Source organism: Equus przewalskii, chromosome 5 (assembly GCF_037783145.1).
Source record: "Equus przewalskii isolate Varuska chromosome 5, EquPr2, whole genome shotgun sequence".
In the NCBI taxonomy this organism is placed as follows: Eukaryota; Metazoa; Chordata; class Mammalia; order Perissodactyla; family Equidae; genus Equus; species Equus przewalskii.
In genome coordinates, this window is record NC_091835.1 from 72,285,749 (window position 1) to 72,304,857 (window position 19,109).

Below are 19,109 nucleotides of genomic sequence, written 5' to 3' on the forward strand. Positions count from 1 at the left end.
ATATATAATTCACAGTTTAGTATGTATGTCTTTGGAGGTGGTGGAGAAGTCAGCCAATGCACACATCTTTATCCTGTATGCAAACATGAGAGTTTGCATCACGGTTAGGGGTGCCTGCAACTCCTCTTTCCTATGCTTTCTTCCAGTGACCCCAGTTTTGCCCGTCTGGGTCAGATGGTCTTGGAATATGACCACCCTCTGAAGAAGCTGACAGAGGAGTTTGGGCCTCACACAAAGGCAGGTTTCCTGAGAGCGTGGAGAATTCCTCAGGCAGAAGTATATTGTTCCCATCATTGACGTTAAGGACTCATTTTTTCCCCCCACAGGCTGTGAGTGGAGCCCTCCTTTCTTTGCACTTCCTCTTTGCCCGAAGGAACCAGGGGGCTGAGCAGTGGCGCAGTGCCCAGCTTCTAAGTCTCATCAGCACCCCCCCAGCCATGATTAACCCTGCTAATTCAGACACAGTGAGTTCCCTTTTCCTCTGGTCAGTGGAGGTGTTCTGTCTGCCAAGGCCATCTCTGTAGAGGGTGCTTCTTTCAGAAAACAGCAGCCCTGAGAATGCTGTGGCCCTTTTCTAGCAGACGCCTCTAGGGCGATCACCTCTTATAGGTGAACAGTCATGTTGAGTCGGATCTTTTGTTTGGACCAGGATTAGTTTGTGTCTGCCCATGGAAGGAATTTAGTAACTATTCATAGTATGAGTGAATGGATGACACTGAGTCATTAGGCACCTACTCAGCCCAGCAGGAACTTGAGCATAGGCATCAATTAGTTAACAAATGTTTTTATTCAACTACTGTGAGCCCAATGTCCTTGCTTCAAAGGACTTATAGTCCAGTAGAGAAGACATGCCATGTAGGCATAAAAATACAACTGATGATGCTAGACGAATGAGAAGCACCAAACGAGTGACTTATATTTTAAATGGTAAAGAGTCCAAAAGAGAGAGAAATCATGAGGTTTTGAGTTTTGCTCTCCTGTTATTAAAAATATTGGAAATGTTAAAGAGAAGTTATGTTAAACCTTTTGCTTGTCCCGACTTCCAGCCCCAGCTCCTTTTCCTTTCCTCAACTGTATTCTTTTTTCCTGACTCCACTTCCAGTGCCTCACCTCCATGATAGCAGATTTCCCAGCTCTTGGCTTATTGGAGTGCCTTAATCCAGTCTGGCACAATAAAAGTTGGTTCTGATGCTCAAATTCTAGCTTGACTGCCCTTGTCTTTGGGGGAGGACCAGTTAAATAACTGCTTGACCATCTCTGCCTCTCTTCTCACAGATGGCCTGTGAGTACCTGTCTGTGGAAGTGATGGAGCGCTGGATTATCAGTAAGTTTTGTGGGTTAGGTGGGAAGAGATCGAGGAGCGTGTTGCACGGTAGCAAGTTCTGAAAGTCTTCTTCCGACTGTTTTGCCCACCTCCAGTTGGATTTCTTCTTTGCCATGGGTGCCTCAACTCCAACAGCCAGTGCCAGAAGCTGTGGAAGCTGTGCCTGCAGGGCTCCCTGTACATCACCCTCATCCGGGAGGACGTGCTGCAGGTGCACAAGGTCACCGAGGACCTGTTTAGCAGTTTCAAAGGGTGAGATGTGACAGCCACCCTGACCTTCTTTTGGGTTTTTAGCCCCTCCTGAGATCCTTTTTCAGTTTCCATGAATGTCCTGAGTATATGTGGTAAGGATTAATTCTAATTATTGAAAAAATATTTATTAAATACATACCATTTACTAGGCACTTCACTGGGTTTCAGGGATACATTAATTAATGGGATAGTATAGAGGTTGTGAGCATGGACTCTGAAATCAGACTACCTGGGTTTGAATCTAGCTTTATCATTTACTGGCTGTGTGATCTTGGGTGAGTTGCTTAACTTCTCCATGCCATGCCTCAATTTCCTCATCTATAAAATGGGGTTAATAATCATAATTCCCTATGACCTACGTCATAGAGTTTTATGAGGAGTGAAAGAATTATTCTTTATAAGCACATGGAAAAGTGCCTGGTCCATTGCAAGTGTTATATATGTGCTTAATAAATAAAAAAGACCGAGTCTGTCCTCTCAAGGAGCTTCATATTGGTGAAAAATAGACTAACTGTTGTGATGTAGTAAGGGATTATGATGTATAAACACGAAGTGCTATCGAAGCATTTAGAAGGACACTTAAACTGGAGGATCCAGAAAAACTTGGAGACTGATAGACTTGAAGAGTTAAACAGGTCAAGAGTGTGTGTGTGTGTGTCTGTGTCTGTGTATCTGTGTGTCTGTCTGTCTGTCTGTCTATGTGTGGAAAGGCAGGGAAGTTGCTCACGACAGAGAAGGATATTCCAGGCAGAGAAACTATCCAGATTTTGAGGCAAGAGGGAGCCTGGCAAGTTCTAAGAAATTCATGTAAGCTCAGTGCATGGGCAGCTGGGGTTACAAAGGTGGGGTTGTCAAGGGACAGATTTAGAGAGGTAAAGTGGGGCCTTGTATGCCCTGCCATGGAGTGTGAACCTATCCTAAAAAGGATTGGGAGTCATTGAGTGATTTCAGGCAGGAGAGTGACATGATCATATTTGCATTTTAGGAAAAATCACCCTGGTTGCAGGGATCAAAAGAGACTAGATGGACAAAACTACTAGAGTCAGAGATTAAGTAAATTAGGAGGAATTGAGGATGAAGTCAAGGTTTCTGGTATGAATACTTGGTATTCCTTAAGATAGAGAACTTGTGAACAAAAGGAAGTTTGTAAGGGAAAGATTGTGAATTCAGTTTTGAGCAGGTTGAATTTGAAGTGTCTGTAGGACACTGAAGATAGATGCATGTTAGACCTTTTACTTTGTGGTTCTGGAATTCAGGAGCGAGATCTGGATTCAGATGAAGATTGGTGAAGTGGTAATCAAAGCCAGAGGAGTAGGTGAGACTGCTCAAGGAGAACGTGTAGAGTGAGGAGAGACTGAAACACAACCACTGGGCACACTGATGTTTAAGGGCCAGCAGAGGCAGAGAAATCAGTGAGGGGTGTTGAGAAGAAGAGGGAAGACAGGGGCTGGCCCTGTGGCCGAGTGGTCAGGTTTGCGTGCTCTGCTTCAGCGGCCCAGGGTTTTGCTGGTTTGAATCCTGGGTGCAGACATGGCACCACTCATCAAACCATGCTGAGGCGGCGTCCCACATGACACAACTAGAAGGACCCACAACTAAAAAAAAAATACACAACTATGTACCAGGGGGCTTTGGGGAGAAAAATGAAAAATAAAGTCTTTAAAAAAAAATAAAAACAAAAAAGAGGGAAAATGGAAGTCAAGGGAAGAAAACATTCCAAGAAGGAGGGACTGGTTATCTATGTTAGATGATGCTGAGAGGTTAAATAAAATGAGGACAGAAAAATATCCATTGGATTTGGCTGTAAAGATGGTCTTAGTGCCCTTCTTGTGGACAACCTCAGCTGAGTGGTAAGGTTGAAAGCTAGGTTGCAGTGGGTTTAGGAGCAAACGGAAGATAAGGAATTTAATAAGTAACTCTTTCAAGAAGTTTGTCTGTGAAGGGAAGAATAGAGAGAGCTATAATGAGAAGGAGGTGTGGGATTAAGGAAGGGCTCAAATACCTTTATTATTTTTTTTAGTTGCAAAAATAACATCCAGGAATGTAAAAAATACAAAGTGGAAGTTGACTACAATCTCACCTTCCAGAATAGTTTGGTGTATGTCCTCCAGATGCTTGTGTGTATACATAAACATATAATGGCCTGTGTATATTTTCTAACTTTACATAAGCAATTTCTAAAAAGCAATGGATCCACACTCTACATTATGTTCTGTAGTTTGCTTTTTTTCACTTACTGTAATTTGGATATCTTTGCATATCAGTCTATAGGGATTTGTCATATTATTTCTAACAGTCAAATAGTATTCCATTATGTGTTTGTAGCATAGTTTTTTACCCAATCCCCTATTGATGGATGCTTGAACTGTTTCCACTCTTAAAAAAAATCATTACAAACAATGCTGTAATGAACATCCTTAGACATATACCTTTGTGAACAATTCTATAGGGTAAATTCTCAGAAGTGGAATTGCTGGGGTAAAGTGTATGCATATTTCAAAATTTAATAGCTCTACCAAATTGCCCTCCAAACAGATGTGTTATCTATATTCTATGAGAATACTTATTTCTCATCCTCTCAACAACTGGGTAGTATCATAAAAAAATCATTGCCAGAGTTGAGAGAGTAGATCTAATGTAATTAGTTAGACGTTACAGGAGGTGGATTTGGATATGTATAGAGAAACTTTCTAATGATTACGGCTTCTAAGGAATGGAAGGGATGTTTGAAGGGTGTTTAGTTCCCCATAACTAAGAACAACAACTAACAGGTATGATTTATAGTATAGGGAGTTGTTTGACATAAATAATCTAATTTGATCTTCACGATACTTCTACTCAGGTATTATAAGTATTAATATCTTTTTTTTGTAAGTGAGAAAGTAGAGGCTCAGTCTCAACGTCATTCAGTTAATAAGAGGTGGCATTAGGGAATAATTCCAGATTTTTCAGCTCTCAATCCTATCTCTCTATTATACCATGTAGAGGTTGAAATAATTATCTACAAGAGTGCTGTAGAGTTGAATCCTGATTTAATTAAGACACTTTCCAACTCTAAATTTCTTTGATTCCGTGCTAAGTTCAATAAGGGTGTGGTTTGGAGAAGGGAAATAAAAGGTTAGGAAGTTCAACTCATGTGGTGGCAATAGTGATGCAGTACAAGAGAAAGATGTAAGGAACATAGAGAGCAAAGAGCCTGAGGTAATGTGGGATTTTGGAGCAGGGGCCACTAGTAGAAAAAAAGAGATATTGTCAGGAAAGTCAAATATTGCAGACAAACCAAGAACAATGAAAAGGCCGTTGAATTTGGTGACTCACAAGTTCACATTGGCCTTAGAGAGAGCAGTTTGTTTAGTGTCAAAGGCCTTGTGGGATTCAAGGGTCAGTGAAAGGTGAGGAAGTAAAAAGAGGACAGGTGTCTCTTGGGAGGAGTTTGGTGGTGTGGGAGAATGGGCAAATTTTAGTAGATCGTCAGGGTCTTTTTAGAATAAGGGAAGCTTTGAACTTATGTGTTGGGAGAAGAGAATAAGCCAGTGGAGAGGGAGAGATTAAAGAGAGAAAGGGATAGCCGATAAAATTAATTCTAAGATGCAGTGGTGGGAAGGGGACCCAAGGTAGAGCTGGAGTAAGTACTGTTACTTGAAAGCAGGGCCTGTGTCCTATTTATGCATTGGTTCTTTTGTCTCCCTCAAACCTGGAGGAGTACTTGGCTTGAAGGTGTTGACGCAGGAGCATAGGACTAGAAGTCTGTTCCCAGCTTTGCTATTAAAACCTGGTGTGGCCTTGAGCAAGTCATTTTTCTTCCCTAGGTGTTATTTTCCTCATTTGCAAAATAATGAAAAAGAACTGAATGGTCTCTAAGCTCCATGAGTCTCTCATTAATAGGCCAAGATGAGAAGTAGGGTCTGGAAAGGTCCTGACAGTGAGGGCTGCCCATGTTCCCCCAAGGCAGTAGTTTGGAATCTCTGAGGACTGGGAAGGTGGGACAAGGCCCCTAACTAGTGGTGTGGCCAACCTTGCTGTGCTTATGTCAATCCTCAGGTATGGCAAGCGAGTGGCAGACATCAAGGAAAGCAAGGAGCATGCAATTGCAAACAGGTAAAGTTGGGGAATGGGATCTCCAGGAGGGGACGGAATAGGAATCTCTCCTGACCTTTGTTCTCACCTAAGCCACCTCCAGTTTCTGTATAGCTTTCTTGCCTCAACCCAAGAACTTGCTGCTGCCTCCCGTCTTGCATTTTCTTACTAAGTCTAACTGTAGCATTGAACCTTCTGTCTGCCTGACACCCCTTCCTAACTGTAGCTCTCCTCTGCACTGCCTTTGGAGGAAGTTTAAGGCTGGGAGAGGCAATATTCTCTAGTTTCCACTTTCTTTCCTCAGTGGTCAGTTTCACTGTCAACGGCGCCAATTTCTGCGGCTGGCAGTGAAGGAGCTGGAGGCTGTGTTAACTGATGAACCAGGACTACTGGGTCCCAAGGCAAGAGAGAGAACTGTTGGGAGCCGGGTGATGACCAGTGACAAAAGACTCTGTGGGGAGTGACTTGGCATTGATGAGTTTTTGCATTTCTGAGTCTTTTCTGATTCATTTGTATGTGTATATGCTGATTCTTACCTTAAATCTTCTTTGAGTCCCCCCTTCAACTTTTGTATCTCTTTTTTTGGGGCACTATCCAAGGATATATGTATTATAGCTATTTGTGTACTAGTCTTAGCCTCTGAGTGTGAACTAATTGAAGACAGAGCTTGCTTTTTCTTTAAAACCAAACAAATGCCTAGAAAACATTTCTAAAATTTAATTTGATGGGGAGGAAAGGATATTGACTGTGAGCCAGTGTTAACATATGTACGTGTCTGATTCTGTCACATAGTTTTTTGTGGGTCTCTGTGTTTATTATTGGCGTGGCTCCAGAATTGTATGCATATGCAAATTATCATGATAGTTTTGTCTGTGCTTTTTAAAAAAAATTTTTGCCTAATTTTTTATTTTTAAATTTTTTAAAATTTTTAATTTTTTTGAAGAAGATTAGCCCTGAGCTAACATCTGCCACCAATCCTCCTCTTTTTTGCTGAGGAAGACTGACCTTGAGCTAACATACATGCCCATCTTCCTCTGTTTTATGTGGGATGCCTGCCACAGCATGGCTTGACAAGCGGTGCGCAGGTCCACACCTGGGTTCTGAACTGGCAAACCTTGGGCTGCCAAACCAGAAGGTGCAAACCCAATTGCAGTGCCACTGGGCTGGCCCCTCTCGGTGCATTGAAATCTTATTTTTCAGGTTGAAAATTCTCATAGTCCCTGTTCTTTCCTTAGGCCCTTTTTGCTTTCATGGCCCTGTCCTTCATTCGTGATGAGGTCACCTGGCTGGTTCGTCATTCAGAAAACGTCACCAAGACAAAGACACCTGAGGACTATGCTGACTCGTTAGTACTTGACATGGTTAAGAATCTTGACCTTAGGTGGACTGGGAAAAGGGACAGGGAGGCATCAAATTGACCTTAGGAAGTCTCAGTTTCTGCCCTGTTATCACTGTCTTTGCCTCAGCTCATATTTCTAGTCTCATACCTCTCTCTGTTTTCCTCCTCTACTTTGCAGGAGCATTGCAGAACTGCTTTTCTTGTTGGAGGAGATTAGGGCTCTGGTCCGAAGACACGTCAAAGTGATACAGCAGTACCACCTTCAGTACCTGGCCAGATTTGATGCTGTTGTGCTCAGTGACATCATTCAAGTAGGTTTAATTGATTATACTTTGGAAATCTCAGGGGGATCCCTGGTTCTTTTCTCCTGGGGCCACCCTGGCTGGATCTCATGCTTTGTAGATTGTGTGTTAAAAAGCCCGATTTTCCCCACTACATTTGTTAAAAACAAACAAACAAACAGACCAATAATCTTGGCAGTCTTTTTTTCCTAAGTGAACTACCTAGAAATAAGAGAGAAAAGTAAAGAGAAATTGGGTGTTAGCATGGTAGGGGACCCCGGGAGCTTCCTCCATCTCTTGCTTGGCTCTTTCTCTCTGTGTGTGGCACTTAGCAGTTCTTTTGCCTTCATACACTGACTGAGCCTTGTGGTCCTTGTTTCTATCCTCCTGGAACCTATGCCTACTTGATGGTAACTCAGCTTCTCTTTTAGAACCTGTCTGTGTGTCCTGAGGAGGAGTCCATCATAATGTCCTCATTTGTCAGTACTCTCTCCTCTCTGAATCTCAAACAAGGTAACTGGAAGGAAGTGGAGGAGGAAGGGTATATGTGAGGGTGAGCATCTTTTTTTCTAGAAATATTCACATCTTGAGCCAGGGAATGGGACAAGATGACCATTCTATAAGTTGCATATAAGGTACTGTTTTATTATTTCCTTTTAAACTTCTGTTTTTCTTGCAGTTGATAATGGAGAGAAATTTGAATTCTCTGGATTGAGGCTAGACTGGTTCCGTCTCCAGGTAGGTCTGTTCCTGTTAATGATCCTCCATTCTCAAGGTTCTTCCTCCCTCACAATCCCTTCTCTTTTTATCTCCCAAGCTCTGCTGTATAGAGTGATTCAACACTGGAAAGTGCTGATTGGAGAGGACAAAACTTAGCCAAACTGTAGCCCCAAGGCTGGAGGTCCTTTTCATTTAGCTTGTTTTTCTCCCCTCTTTCCCCAACTCCAACCACAGGCATATACCAGTGTGGCTAAGGCTCCCCTGCACCTGCATGAGAATGCTGACTTAGCCAAGGTGATGAACCTCATTGTCTTTCACTCCCGAATGCTGGACTCAGTAGAGAATATGCTGGTGGAAACTTCTGACTTGTCTACTTTCTGGTATGTCCTGATTTACAGCTCTTTATCAATTGACCTGATCTCTTGCCTGGTGTCTGTGGAGGACAGTAATTCCTCCAGACAGATGGGAAAGTCTTGGTTTCTGTGAGATCTCCTTAAAGGCAGATGCTCAAACTCCACAGGTCACTCATTATAGCTTCTACCAAGTGATAGGAATTTGGAGTTGATTCCCTTTGGTTCTGGCTTCTTTAGGAAAGCCATCTGGACTTTCCACAGCCTTCCCTTCTCTGGGATAATTCATCTATATGTCTTTTTCTTCGCTGTTATCTTTGGAACCTTCTTCAGCTTCTTTTTATTCTTGGGACATTGTGATTTAAAAGAGATATGGAAAACTGGGAGGTTTAGTGAAGAGATCTAAAAATAATTGAGAGGGCTGGAGAATAGGGCCTTTGGAGAATGGAAATTAGTTGGTCTTCCTTTGGTATCATTCAGCATTTATTAAGTGACCACTGTTGTGTGAACTTTATGCACAAACAAACCACACAACATGTTGGCTCTGCTTCTGCATTCAGTATGGGTGGGGAGGGTGGGGAGTATAACACCCACATGTGGAAAGGGCATCAACATAATAATTGCAACTGTACGGAAGTATAAAAAGAATGCACTACGTTGAGAGGGTACAGGGTTGAGGACAGGTCAGCCTCGTGAAGTTAATCTGAGAAAGTTCTCTGGAGGCTGAGTGTCAAATTTTGGGAGGGATATGAATTTGTGGTACTGAAGGACTTCTAAATTAGGGGGAATGGACCAAATCATGCAGAGGTTCTGAGGGAGGATTAGCAAATTTTGTACAAGGAAAGGGAAGAAGATTATCACTAAACTGCCTTGGGGTCCAGTATAAATTCTGAAAAGGATGTTTCTTAAGGATAGGGAAATTAAGGAGGGAGTGGTGATGTCAATAAATTTTTGTTGAAAGAATGAATATTCTCTCTACCTCAAAGGGCCCGGTTCCTAAACCCTGGTTTTAAGTCTCTTTCCACTTTCTCTGCAGCTTTCATCTCCGGACCTTCGAGAAGATGTTTGCTATGACCCTGGAGGAACCTAACATGTTGCGTTATGCCATTGCTTTCCCTCTGATTTGTGCTCATTTTGTCCACTGCACTCATGAGATGTGTCCAGAGGAGGTGGGTACCTCGAACTCCACACCTTGTCATCTCTCTGATCACATCTCATTCTTGTTACCCTAAAATAGAATTCCAAAGGGTTGATTTTGGTCCCAAGAAGGGTACAAACATAGGTATGTGATACGAGTTCCTAATGTCTCAGCTTTATGTAGAACGTGTCCTCTCTCTGGGTGTCAGTTTCTTCTTCTGTAGAAGGAGTGGATGGCTCAGGTCAGGGGATCAAAGCAGCATGATGAGGAAGCAGTGGCTGTCATGGTGATGATAATTTCTTTCATGGTTCCTCTTTCCCAAAGTACCCCCACCTGAAGAACCATGGGCTTCATCACTGCAACTCCTTCCTGGAAGAACTGGCCAAGCAGACCAGTAACTGTGTCCTGGAGATCTGTGCCGAACAGCGAAACCTGAGTGAACAGGTGGGCGCAGTCCTCTCTCTCATTCAGTTTTGCCTCTACCTTCTTGCGGTGCCTTCCTTCTATCTACCTTTGTCTTCCTCTCAGATCCAGGTTCTCTCAGATCCAGGTTCTCTAACCCCTTCTCTCAAGTAGGGCTGGAGCTTTTGTGTACTTGAGTTTATGGCAGGATTCTTTTCTTAGTGTAGTCCGTTGAGTCTTTTCTCCTGTAGGACTAGGTAGAAGTGTCTAAAAATACTCTTATTTGAACAGCTGCACTTCAACAAAATCTGTGCTCACATCTGAAGAGTTCTGAGAGCTGAGTTAACTTTCTAATTTATTTCCCCTCTTCTCTCTGCCTTGTGTACACATCCTTAGGACAGTGGCCCCCAGATCACCTGTCTAGTCTCACCTTCCTGTCCATCTGCACCCTAATCTGTGGCTGTCTGAACATATTCAGGCACCTCCTCTGTGTTTATCCTCAGGGCGGCTTTCTTGACCTTGTTTGCTTGTTTTCCCCTCCTCTCTCTTGACTGACTCATAGCACCTGGTCGTGATTAGCTCAACCTAAATTTCAGAAAATTTGCAAATGGGGAACTTATTCTGCTGTTGCCCTGGAGTCTTTTAGGTTGCCTAGACTACCCTCCCTTCCTAGGGTTGAGTCAGGCTTTGTAGCAACTTTGGTAGGAGGGGAGCCAGGGACAGTGTGTGTGTGTGTGTATACGTTATACATATCCACTGTTGTATTGTTACTTAACCTTTCTACTTTCTCATACGTAAAATGGGGATAAAAATAGTTTCTTCATAGAGGTATCATAAAGTTTAAATGAAATAGAGTATCTTAAATGTTTGGTATACAACTCTCAGCAGATGTTAGCTGTTATATTATTTGATACTTACTGGGCACTACGCTGGGTTTTTGGGATGGGGTCCCAGAAGGAAGGGACACAATCCCTGCCCTAGGGGAATGTCCCAGTTTAAGGGAAAAAGGAGTACAAATACATGTTTGAAATACATTTAAATAAATAATGCAAGGAAGATATGCAAACAAGTACAATCATGGGTATATTCATCACAGTTTGAATACCTGCTACATGCAAGAGGCATAATTAAAGAGACCTGCTCAGTGCCGTATCTGGGATGACTAAAACATTATATAAGTAATTATTTTCACACACACCAAACCTTTTGCCCCCAAATGAGTATTGGCTCCTCCATAGTTATTTTGAATAAATAGTTAATGATGTTGCCGTTACTAATGGAGTTGCAATTTTTGGAACTGCTTTCAGAATCTACCGCACACACTTCTGTACAACTTCAGGGTTGACACATCTTTATCCATCAAAGTGGACTTGATTTTTTTGAAACAGTAAGAGGTTGGACTTAAAAAACAATGTGTGACTAGAAAGTAACCAAGCCAGTTATCTCATGGCTCTTGTGCTTCTCTAAGGGTGATTCCGAATGAGGGGTCTCTAGACACGCTCTGCACGTGCTCGGCAGCCGTGGGCTAAATGGAGAGAAGTCCGGGGTGATTATCCTGAGGAGATATCTGAATATATAATTCTATCTTATATTTTCTGTCTGGCTAACTGGGGTATCTTGGTGAAGAGGAGAGACGCAAGATTTATGTTTAAACCAAATAGCAAGAAATATGACATCTTATTAAAAAAAACAAAAAGAAGGGGAAAGAGAGTGCTGGCACCTTGTGAGCTGTGAGTGTTTGGAGGGCTGTGGTGGTGTGGGTAACTGTCTCCATGGGACAGAATATGAAGGAGTGCAGTAAGTGAGATGGTTGTTCCATACTAGCAACAGAACAACTGTCCTCCAAGGTTGGAAGACCCTGGAAAGTGTAATTGAGTGGAGCTCTTAGATCTCATTCTTCTTGCTTGAATTTTTCCATTAGGAAAGACTCTCAGGATGTGGGGAGGGGATTGATGATCTCAGCCCTAAAACACACTGGCATCTTGAGACTTTGAGCCTAAACATGGGGAGGTATTTAATGAAAACTAAAAGAGGTGAGCACATTCCAAATAGGCCCCCATTAGAGAAAGAGATGCTGGAAGGAGAGAGAGAAAGGCAGAAAGATAAAAGAAGAGACAATAATGGAGGGACCTTTTTATAACTGTTGGATGGGCTAGTCTGCAGTTTTAGGAGCAAATCTCAGTTCTCCATTGACTTGTGTTTGCTTCTAAAGCTTCTACCTAAGCACTGTGCCACTACCATCAGCAAGGCCAAGAACAAGAAAACCATGAAGCAGAGGCAGACTCCCAGAAAAGGAGAGCCTGAGAGGGACAAGCCAGGAGCTGAAAGTCACAGGAAGAACCGCAGCATTGTCACCAAGTGAGGACCTGGGCCCTGGAGGGCCAACTGGGCACTGCAGCCAAGAGGGGAGAGCAGGGGAGAGGGAAGGTGACACAGCAAAAGAACGTGGAAGTGGTGGTGGGGAATGGCAGATATGGAAGAGCACTTAAATGTGAATTTTCTACTTTGCCTTGGAAGTCAGCATCTATGTATACTGTTCTAAGCTGCGTGTTCCTAGAAGATGAAAGGGGTCTGAGGGTCATGGGTCCAACAAATCCTTCCCGGATACAACAGGCAGTACCAGACCTGTAATCAGAGCTCATTTTACTTCCTCCGTTTTACCCAGCATGGACAAGCTACACCTAAATTTGACAGAACTGGCACTGACAATGAATCACGTACACAGCTTCTCTGTGTTTGAACACACCATCTTCCCTTCTGAGTACCTCAGCAGCCACCTGGAGGCCAGACTCAACAGGTATCACCCTTTCCTTGTCTTCTATGTTTGCATAATGGTAGTTCTCAAAGTTGGGTTCCATTAGATTCATCTTGGTGGTCATTCTGATGCTGTCGATCTGGCATAGGTCCCAAGCATCTCTATTAAAAACAAACAAACAAAAAGAACTCCAAACCTCTACAGGTGGTTTTGATGAACAGCCGGAATTGATCATCACTGGTTTAGTGGAGTGCGTGGGGACTTTGCAGTCGGCAGACCTGTGTTGACATCCTGGCCATTAGTTAAGACTCTAGAGCAGGTTATCTAACTTGTTTGAGCCTTAGTCTCCTACTCCGTAAAGTAAGGATAATGATATTTACCGTACAATCAGAATGAGCTGTGATTGAGAATTGGTAGAGAATTAAAGATAATGAGGGGCTGACCTGGTGGCATAGTGGTTAAGTACGTGCACTCCACTTTGGTGGCCTGGGGTTCAGCAGTTTGGATCCCGGGCGCAGACCTACTCACCGTTTGTCAAGCCATGCTGTGGCAGATGTCCCACATTTAGAGTAGAGGAAGATGGGCATGAATGTTAGCTCAGGGTCAATCTTCCCTCACGCCCCCCCCAAAAAAGATAATGAGTAGGAAGTTCCTGACATATATAGGCCTCTATAAAATAAATTCCCTTCCCTTTACTTTGCCTCTCATTCCATTGCCCCCTAAAGTAGGAGGAACATTCCTTATATTGGAATTGAGCACTATAATCAGCAATTAGGAGAATGAGGGGAAGAATTGTTATGAATGATCCCCCTAGTCTTCTATGTGTTGTTTTAGAATATATAGTATATTCACTCATTCATTCAACAAATATTTATTGAACATCTACTGTGTGTCAATGGTATTCTAGAAGCTATTGATACAGCAGTATACAAAACAAATAAAAATGCCTGCCCCCATAAACCTTACCTTCTAGAGGGAGAGAGAGAGAAATAAAATGAGAAAGTAGGATATATAGTAGAATAGATAGCGATAGGTGCTAAGAAGAAAAATGAAGGAGGAAAGGGAGATAGGAAGTGTGGTGGTGGTGATTGTGTGTTGTGATTTTACGTACGGTGGCCAGGGAAGACCTACTTGAGAAAGTGACATTTGAGTAAACTCCTGAAGGAATTGGGGAAGCCAAGTGTGTGACCATCTGGGGCAAGAGCATTCTAGGCAGAGGAAACAGCAAGTACAAAGGCTCTGAGGTGGGAACATGCCTGGGTATTCAGGGGATGTGGAGGAGGCCAGGATGGCTGGAGCAGGCTGAGTCAGGGAGATGGGTAGGACGTTAGGTTAGAGAGGCTGGAGGAGTGGCAGGCTGAGTATGTGCTTCTATGTCATTGCAAGGACTCTGGCTTTTATTCTGAGTGAGAGGGGAGCTCTGGCAGGGTTTGAGCAGAGCAGTAACACTATTTCACTCAATATTTCATTCTGGATCATTCTGGATCATTCTGGCTGTGCTAAGGGGGGAAGGACAGAGGAGGGAGAACAGTTTGGAGTCTGTGTTTTGATTGTGGGAGATGCAGGATTATTTTTCAATTAGGTTTTTGCTTGGGTGACAGTAAAATTAATTTGTTTTCATTCTGTACACATTAGCTATATGGAAGGAAGTGTGTCAGGTACATATGCAGTGTCAAGAAGATGGCAATTTGATAATCATCCATGTGCAAAACTTCAGAAGCTGGCAGAGGTTTCTAGGTCCTGGAGCAGCATGGGTGTGATATCCTAGTTTCCACTGAACATCTCAAATACTTCCTCCTTGAAGTCATTGTTCCTAAAGCCCCAGGTGATACCTCCCCTCTTTTCCTTTTCATCTGAGGAGCAGGCCCTGCCTTCCTCTCCCTCCCATAAACATTGTGCCAAAAACATAAAACAAACGAGAAACTCCCAGACATCTGTGGCTTTAGGAATAATCTGAGAAACTCATTCACACTGAGGTGCAAATGACTGACAAAGGCTCATCGTTGAAAAAGGGTGATGTTCCTCTTTCCCCTACTGTTTACATCTTAACAAAGAAAAAAGTCAAAGGACTGACTCTAATTGTGAATCCTCAGGGAGGGTATTTTGGAAGGCCTTAGGGGTGCAGAGGGAGGGGTGTTCCTCGTGTGCCCCTAAAATAATTCCGCGTGGGCAGTTATTCTCCCTTCTCTAGGGCGCCTCTAGCTGCATGCCAGCCAAGAGTGCTCTCTCTCCAGCCCCGACAGCCTGGGATTGCACTGCACTGCCAAGGATTCTGGATGTGGTTTTCCATTTCTGATAGGAGTTGCAACTAATTCTTTCTAAGGAGAAAAGACAAATACTGCCCCTGAGGATGCAGGTGGTGTGAGCCTGCAGGTAGAGACAGATGGTATTTGAGAGGCCAGGTCCTTGACCTCCTGACCTCATTTCTCCAGAGGAGGCAGAAGAGTATGGTGGTTAGGAATCAAATATTACTGAATTCAAGTCCCAGCTCTGCCACTTGCCAGCTGTGTGGTCTTCACAGATAGCAGCTGACTTCCTATCTCTGTGTCTCGGTTTCTCCACCTGTAAAACGGGGATAATAATTGTGCATACCTTACTGGGTTGCTCTGAGGTTTAAATGAGATAATGTGTGTAGTTAAATCATAGTGCAGCACCTGGACCACAGTATCAATGTGGTAACTGTTACTGTGTTTATTATGATTGTGATTATGATTTTTGTCACCAGAGCCATTGTTTGGCTGGCTGGCTACAATGCCACAACCCAGGAGATCGCAAGGCCTTCTGAGCTGTTGGCAGGAGTCAAAGCGTACATCAGTTTCATACAGTCACTGGCCCAGTTTTTGGGTGCAGATGTTTCCAGAGTCATCCGCAATGCCCTCCTGCAGCAGACACAGCCACTGGACTCGTGTGGGGAACAGACCATCACCACTCTCTACACCAATTGGTCAGTGTTGCTTATCCTCTCCACTGCCTTACTGCTGTGTTAGCACTTTTTCCTTCACACAGTAGGACCTCTGGTCCATGCATTTTAGTTCCCACGGTCAGAGACCCCCAAACAGAGGCTCCTTTCTGCTTGAGGATTGGGGCAGTGAACTGGGCGAAACCCAGATCTCCTCTGTCCACCATGAGGTTTCTTTCTACCCTTCCGTGTAACATCTGTCGACCTACTCTGTAGTAGTTTGACCTTTTTCTTCTTAATCTCCAGTTCCTAACCTTCCCCTTCTGGATTCTTACTGTTTTAATTTCAAATGCTCTCTTTTCCTCTTTCTGAAGTTCTCTTATTTCTCTTTTCATCCAGCTTCTTCTGAAGACCATTCTGTCTAACACTATCTCTCCGGATGCTATCTCCTCACCCCCTGACATGACCGTGTCAAATCTAGTAGATTGTTCTTAATAGGGAAGGGGGCCACCTCCCCAAAACCGGAGGAGGTAGGAATCGGCAATATTTCCTTTGGGATTTTAAGGATGGAAAGGAGCTGGATTCCTACCTCCCCAAGCCACTGGGTGGCGCTCCTAATCCAATATCAGCTCAGCAGGAGCCGGGCTGCAAAGAACCCCCTGAGAAGGGGGAAGACTGAGACAAGGTTTGCAAATACAGACGCCAACAGGGGCTCAGGTAAAGTAACTGAGTGTTGTGGGCTAGGTGGGGACTTTGAGTAGCTGGAGAGGGGATGCCCCTCCAAAGGCGGCAGACACTACTTAGCTCCCCCTGATTGCTGCCCCACTAAATTCTCATTTTTAATGTAAAACTCTCAATTTCAAAATTTTGACAACTAATTCAAATTAAAAGGAAAAAAATACTGCACCTTTGACGCCTGGGTTTGGCCCACTTGTGGCTAGCTTGTGACTTCTTTAAGACCAGGCCCAGAGCTAGGGTTTGGATGAGTGGCAGAGGTTGGCCAAGTCCTCCTCTGCTGACACTGGCTGAAGGCCTTCTCAGCTTGTCCAGGGGTCAGGAGAGAGTAAATGAAGACTGGATAACCAATGTTCAAGGGGCTTCTCTCTGTCCAGGAGGTTTGACTTGAGACCCGCTTCCAGGATCCTGGGTCCTCAGTCTACCGTTCTCCTTGGAGAGGGTGAACCTAAATATATTTCAGAGGGGCCCAATTAATAGGAATTTTTTTCTTGTCAGCCTGGGCTTGTCTTACTTGACAAAGGCCAAGGGTGAGAGGTCGAGAGGAATGAATGGTTGGAAAAGAGCAGGGGCCGAGGGAGGGGAGTGCACACCATTACATTTGATAGCCCAGCCAAATACCCTGCAGACTGGAGACAAAGCGGAATTACATTACTGCCCGTTGTTTTTGAGCCAACAGCTTGGGGTGTTAACTAGAGTGTTGTACTGTGTTCTTTGAGTCTCTTCTCCGCACCCCAGCCTTTGGCGGAGTTTCTCTTCCTGAGCCCAGTGGTTGTGGTAGGGAGCAATGGTAGGGACAAGGAATTGAGCACTAATCTTCCATGCTTTCTTGGCCAACCCTGTAGGTACCTAGAAAGTCTGCTTAGACAGGCAAGCAGTGGAACCATCATCCTCTCGCCAGCCATGCAGGCCTTCGTCAGCCTCCCCAGGGAGGGGGAGCAGAACTTCAGCGCAGAGGAGTTCTCTGACGTCTCTGGTGAGCCCCGGGCCTGGTCTCCTTGTCAAGGAGCAGCGCCTTTCCCCTCAATGCCATATCTCAGCCTGCGGACTCCATCTAAATTCTTCTGCCTTCCCAGAGGCTCATTCTGTACTCTTCTCAGCATCTCTGCTAGATTCCACTTTAGGAACAATAAAAGGAGATTCCAAGTGAGACCCAGAATTGAGGAGCAGCCTGCGGGTTGAAGGTGGAGAGAGAAAATGAGGGGAGTTAGGAGCTAGGCAGGGCATTCAAGTCACTGAAAAGGTTTAGTCTTCCGAGGGTGGTAAGTGGTTATTTTCCATTTCCACAATGAATGAAGAGTAGGACATATAATGAATGGTAAGAGAGAAATGTGAGGAAGACATTCTGGTTTTTGGAATTATTACACAGTGATCTGATGTCATGGCATCTTTTTCCCTAGGGATATATTTTAAAGCCTTAGCTGGTGCTTGGATTGCTGATATTTAATAATGAAATAATAGATGACATTTATTGTGGACTAAGTTGTAAATGTTCACATGTATTAACTCCTTTAATCCTCACAACATCCTTGAGGTAGATACTCTTATTGCCCCATTTTACAGATGAAGACTGAGACATGGAGAGGTTGAGGAGCTTTGCCTAAAGTCACACATTCACAAATGGTAGAACTGGGATTTCACCTCAAGGCAGTCAACTTCCAGAACCCGGGTGCTTAATCGCTGTGTAGTGCTCTTCCCCGTGTATGGAAGTGCTTGTGTGTCTCAAGGCGGGTGGGTAAGGAGTGTGCAGTGAATGAGTTGGGAAGTCGTTCTCTTTTTAAAGAGGGCTTGAAGCCATACAGATCCTTTTTAATAGATTTGTTTTACTGACTGATTCATGAACTATTCTACTGCTTCCTCCTTCCTCTGTATAAATCACGGATCCTGCATGGCATCTGGGACAGGTAGGAGATGTTCAATGACCCTGCCCTCTCCATTCTTCCCTTTCCTTGAATGGTGTTATGAGAGTCAGAGTCCATAGTTCTGTTTTCATGCTCTGTCTCCTTCTCACCCTCATTCTGACTCTCTCAGTAAGCTGACCCTACTCTTTACCTGCTGGAAGTTTCAGATGTCCCCTTCTCATTAACTCCTCCCACAAACTGTAGGCAGCATCTAAAATCAGCTTTAGGTCTTGCTGACAACTGATGAACAGCGGGAGGTAATGCTGATTCCCCCTTCTACCACCCCCACCCCAATTTCCCTGGGTTACCATGGTGATGGGGCAATGCTACTGCAAAAATAGATAGATGGAAAGAGAAGGATGCCCTGGGGTTACTAGCCTGAGTAGAGAAGACTAGAGTAAGGAGGTTTGGCAGATCCAAACTGGTAGATCAGTGCGTCTCCTCTCCATCTGCTCCAGAGAAGGCAATTCAGCCCCTCTTCCTCCCTGTCAGCCATTTTAGCATTATCTAAGTTGACCAGTTAGGAAATCCTTTTCTAGTTCTCAGCTCAATTCTTTATATTGTAAATAGATGATTCTCAAAATGTCTAGTATTTACTCCAGACAAAGCTCTGTGTCAGCTGCTGTGACCAGATCCACGTTCTGTGTCGTTGGTGGAGATGGAGAGCAACTCGTCCCGCCTTCAAAGACTTGAGTGTAGCGCCTTGCCTTCCTTTTCTCTCTGAACTCTTATTCCCCATGTTAAACTCACCTTTCTTCTACTGGTCTCTGGTTGGTACTTCTGGTCTTCTATGGTTCTCCCTGCTGGGATGGCCCACAGCCAGAGAGCACTGCTAGAGCTCCTTCCTCTCTGAACTTGTCACTGGTGTTTCTAGCGTGGGATTTCCCCAGCCGGGTTCTATTTACTTCACAAAGGGCCAGCAGCAGGCTGGGGAGG

General features: G+C 44.1%; 1 protein-coding gene and 1 long non-coding RNA gene across 2 annotated transcripts in view; one reads left to right on the plus strand and one right to left on the minus strand.

Moving 5' to 3' along the window:
• The window catches only part of NCKAP1L (NCK associated protein 1 like), a 43,290-nt gene that overhangs the window by 11,299 nt on the left and 12,882 nt on the right, over window positions 1-19,109 (plus strand). Inside the window, exons 7-23 of the mRNA XM_070619609.1 lie at window positions 147-237; window positions 327-464; window positions 1,276-1,324; window positions 1,420-1,576; window positions 5,618-5,674; window positions 5,958-6,054; window positions 6,889-6,998; window positions 7,171-7,303; window positions 7,705-7,786; window positions 7,953-8,011; window positions 8,228-8,373; window positions 9,380-9,512; window positions 9,806-9,925; window positions 12,096-12,241; window positions 12,549-12,680; window positions 15,364-15,582; window positions 17,118-17,248. Coding sequence (XP_070475710.1) covers window positions 147-237; window positions 327-464; window positions 1,276-1,324; window positions 1,420-1,576; window positions 5,618-5,674; window positions 5,958-6,054; window positions 6,889-6,998; window positions 7,171-7,303; window positions 7,705-7,786; window positions 7,953-8,011; window positions 8,228-8,373; window positions 9,380-9,512; window positions 9,806-9,925; window positions 12,096-12,241; window positions 12,549-12,680; window positions 15,364-15,582; window positions 17,118-17,248 — 2,000 coding nt within the window. The remainder of the gene's footprint in view (window positions 1-146; window positions 238-326; window positions 465-1,275; window positions 1,325-1,419; window positions 1,577-5,617; window positions 5,675-5,957; window positions 6,055-6,888; window positions 6,999-7,170; window positions 7,304-7,704; window positions 7,787-7,952; window positions 8,012-8,227; window positions 8,374-9,379; window positions 9,513-9,805; window positions 9,926-12,095; window positions 12,242-12,548; window positions 12,681-15,363; window positions 15,583-17,117; window positions 17,249-19,109) is intronic.
• Window positions 13,494-19,061, minus strand: LOC139083401 (uncharacterized). Its single transcript, XR_011540096.1, has 3 exons — window positions 18,924-19,061; window positions 16,445-17,443; window positions 13,494-15,200 (listed from the first exon to the last, which is right to left on the minus strand). It is a non-coding gene; the product is annotated as an uncharacterized lncRNA (long non-coding RNA).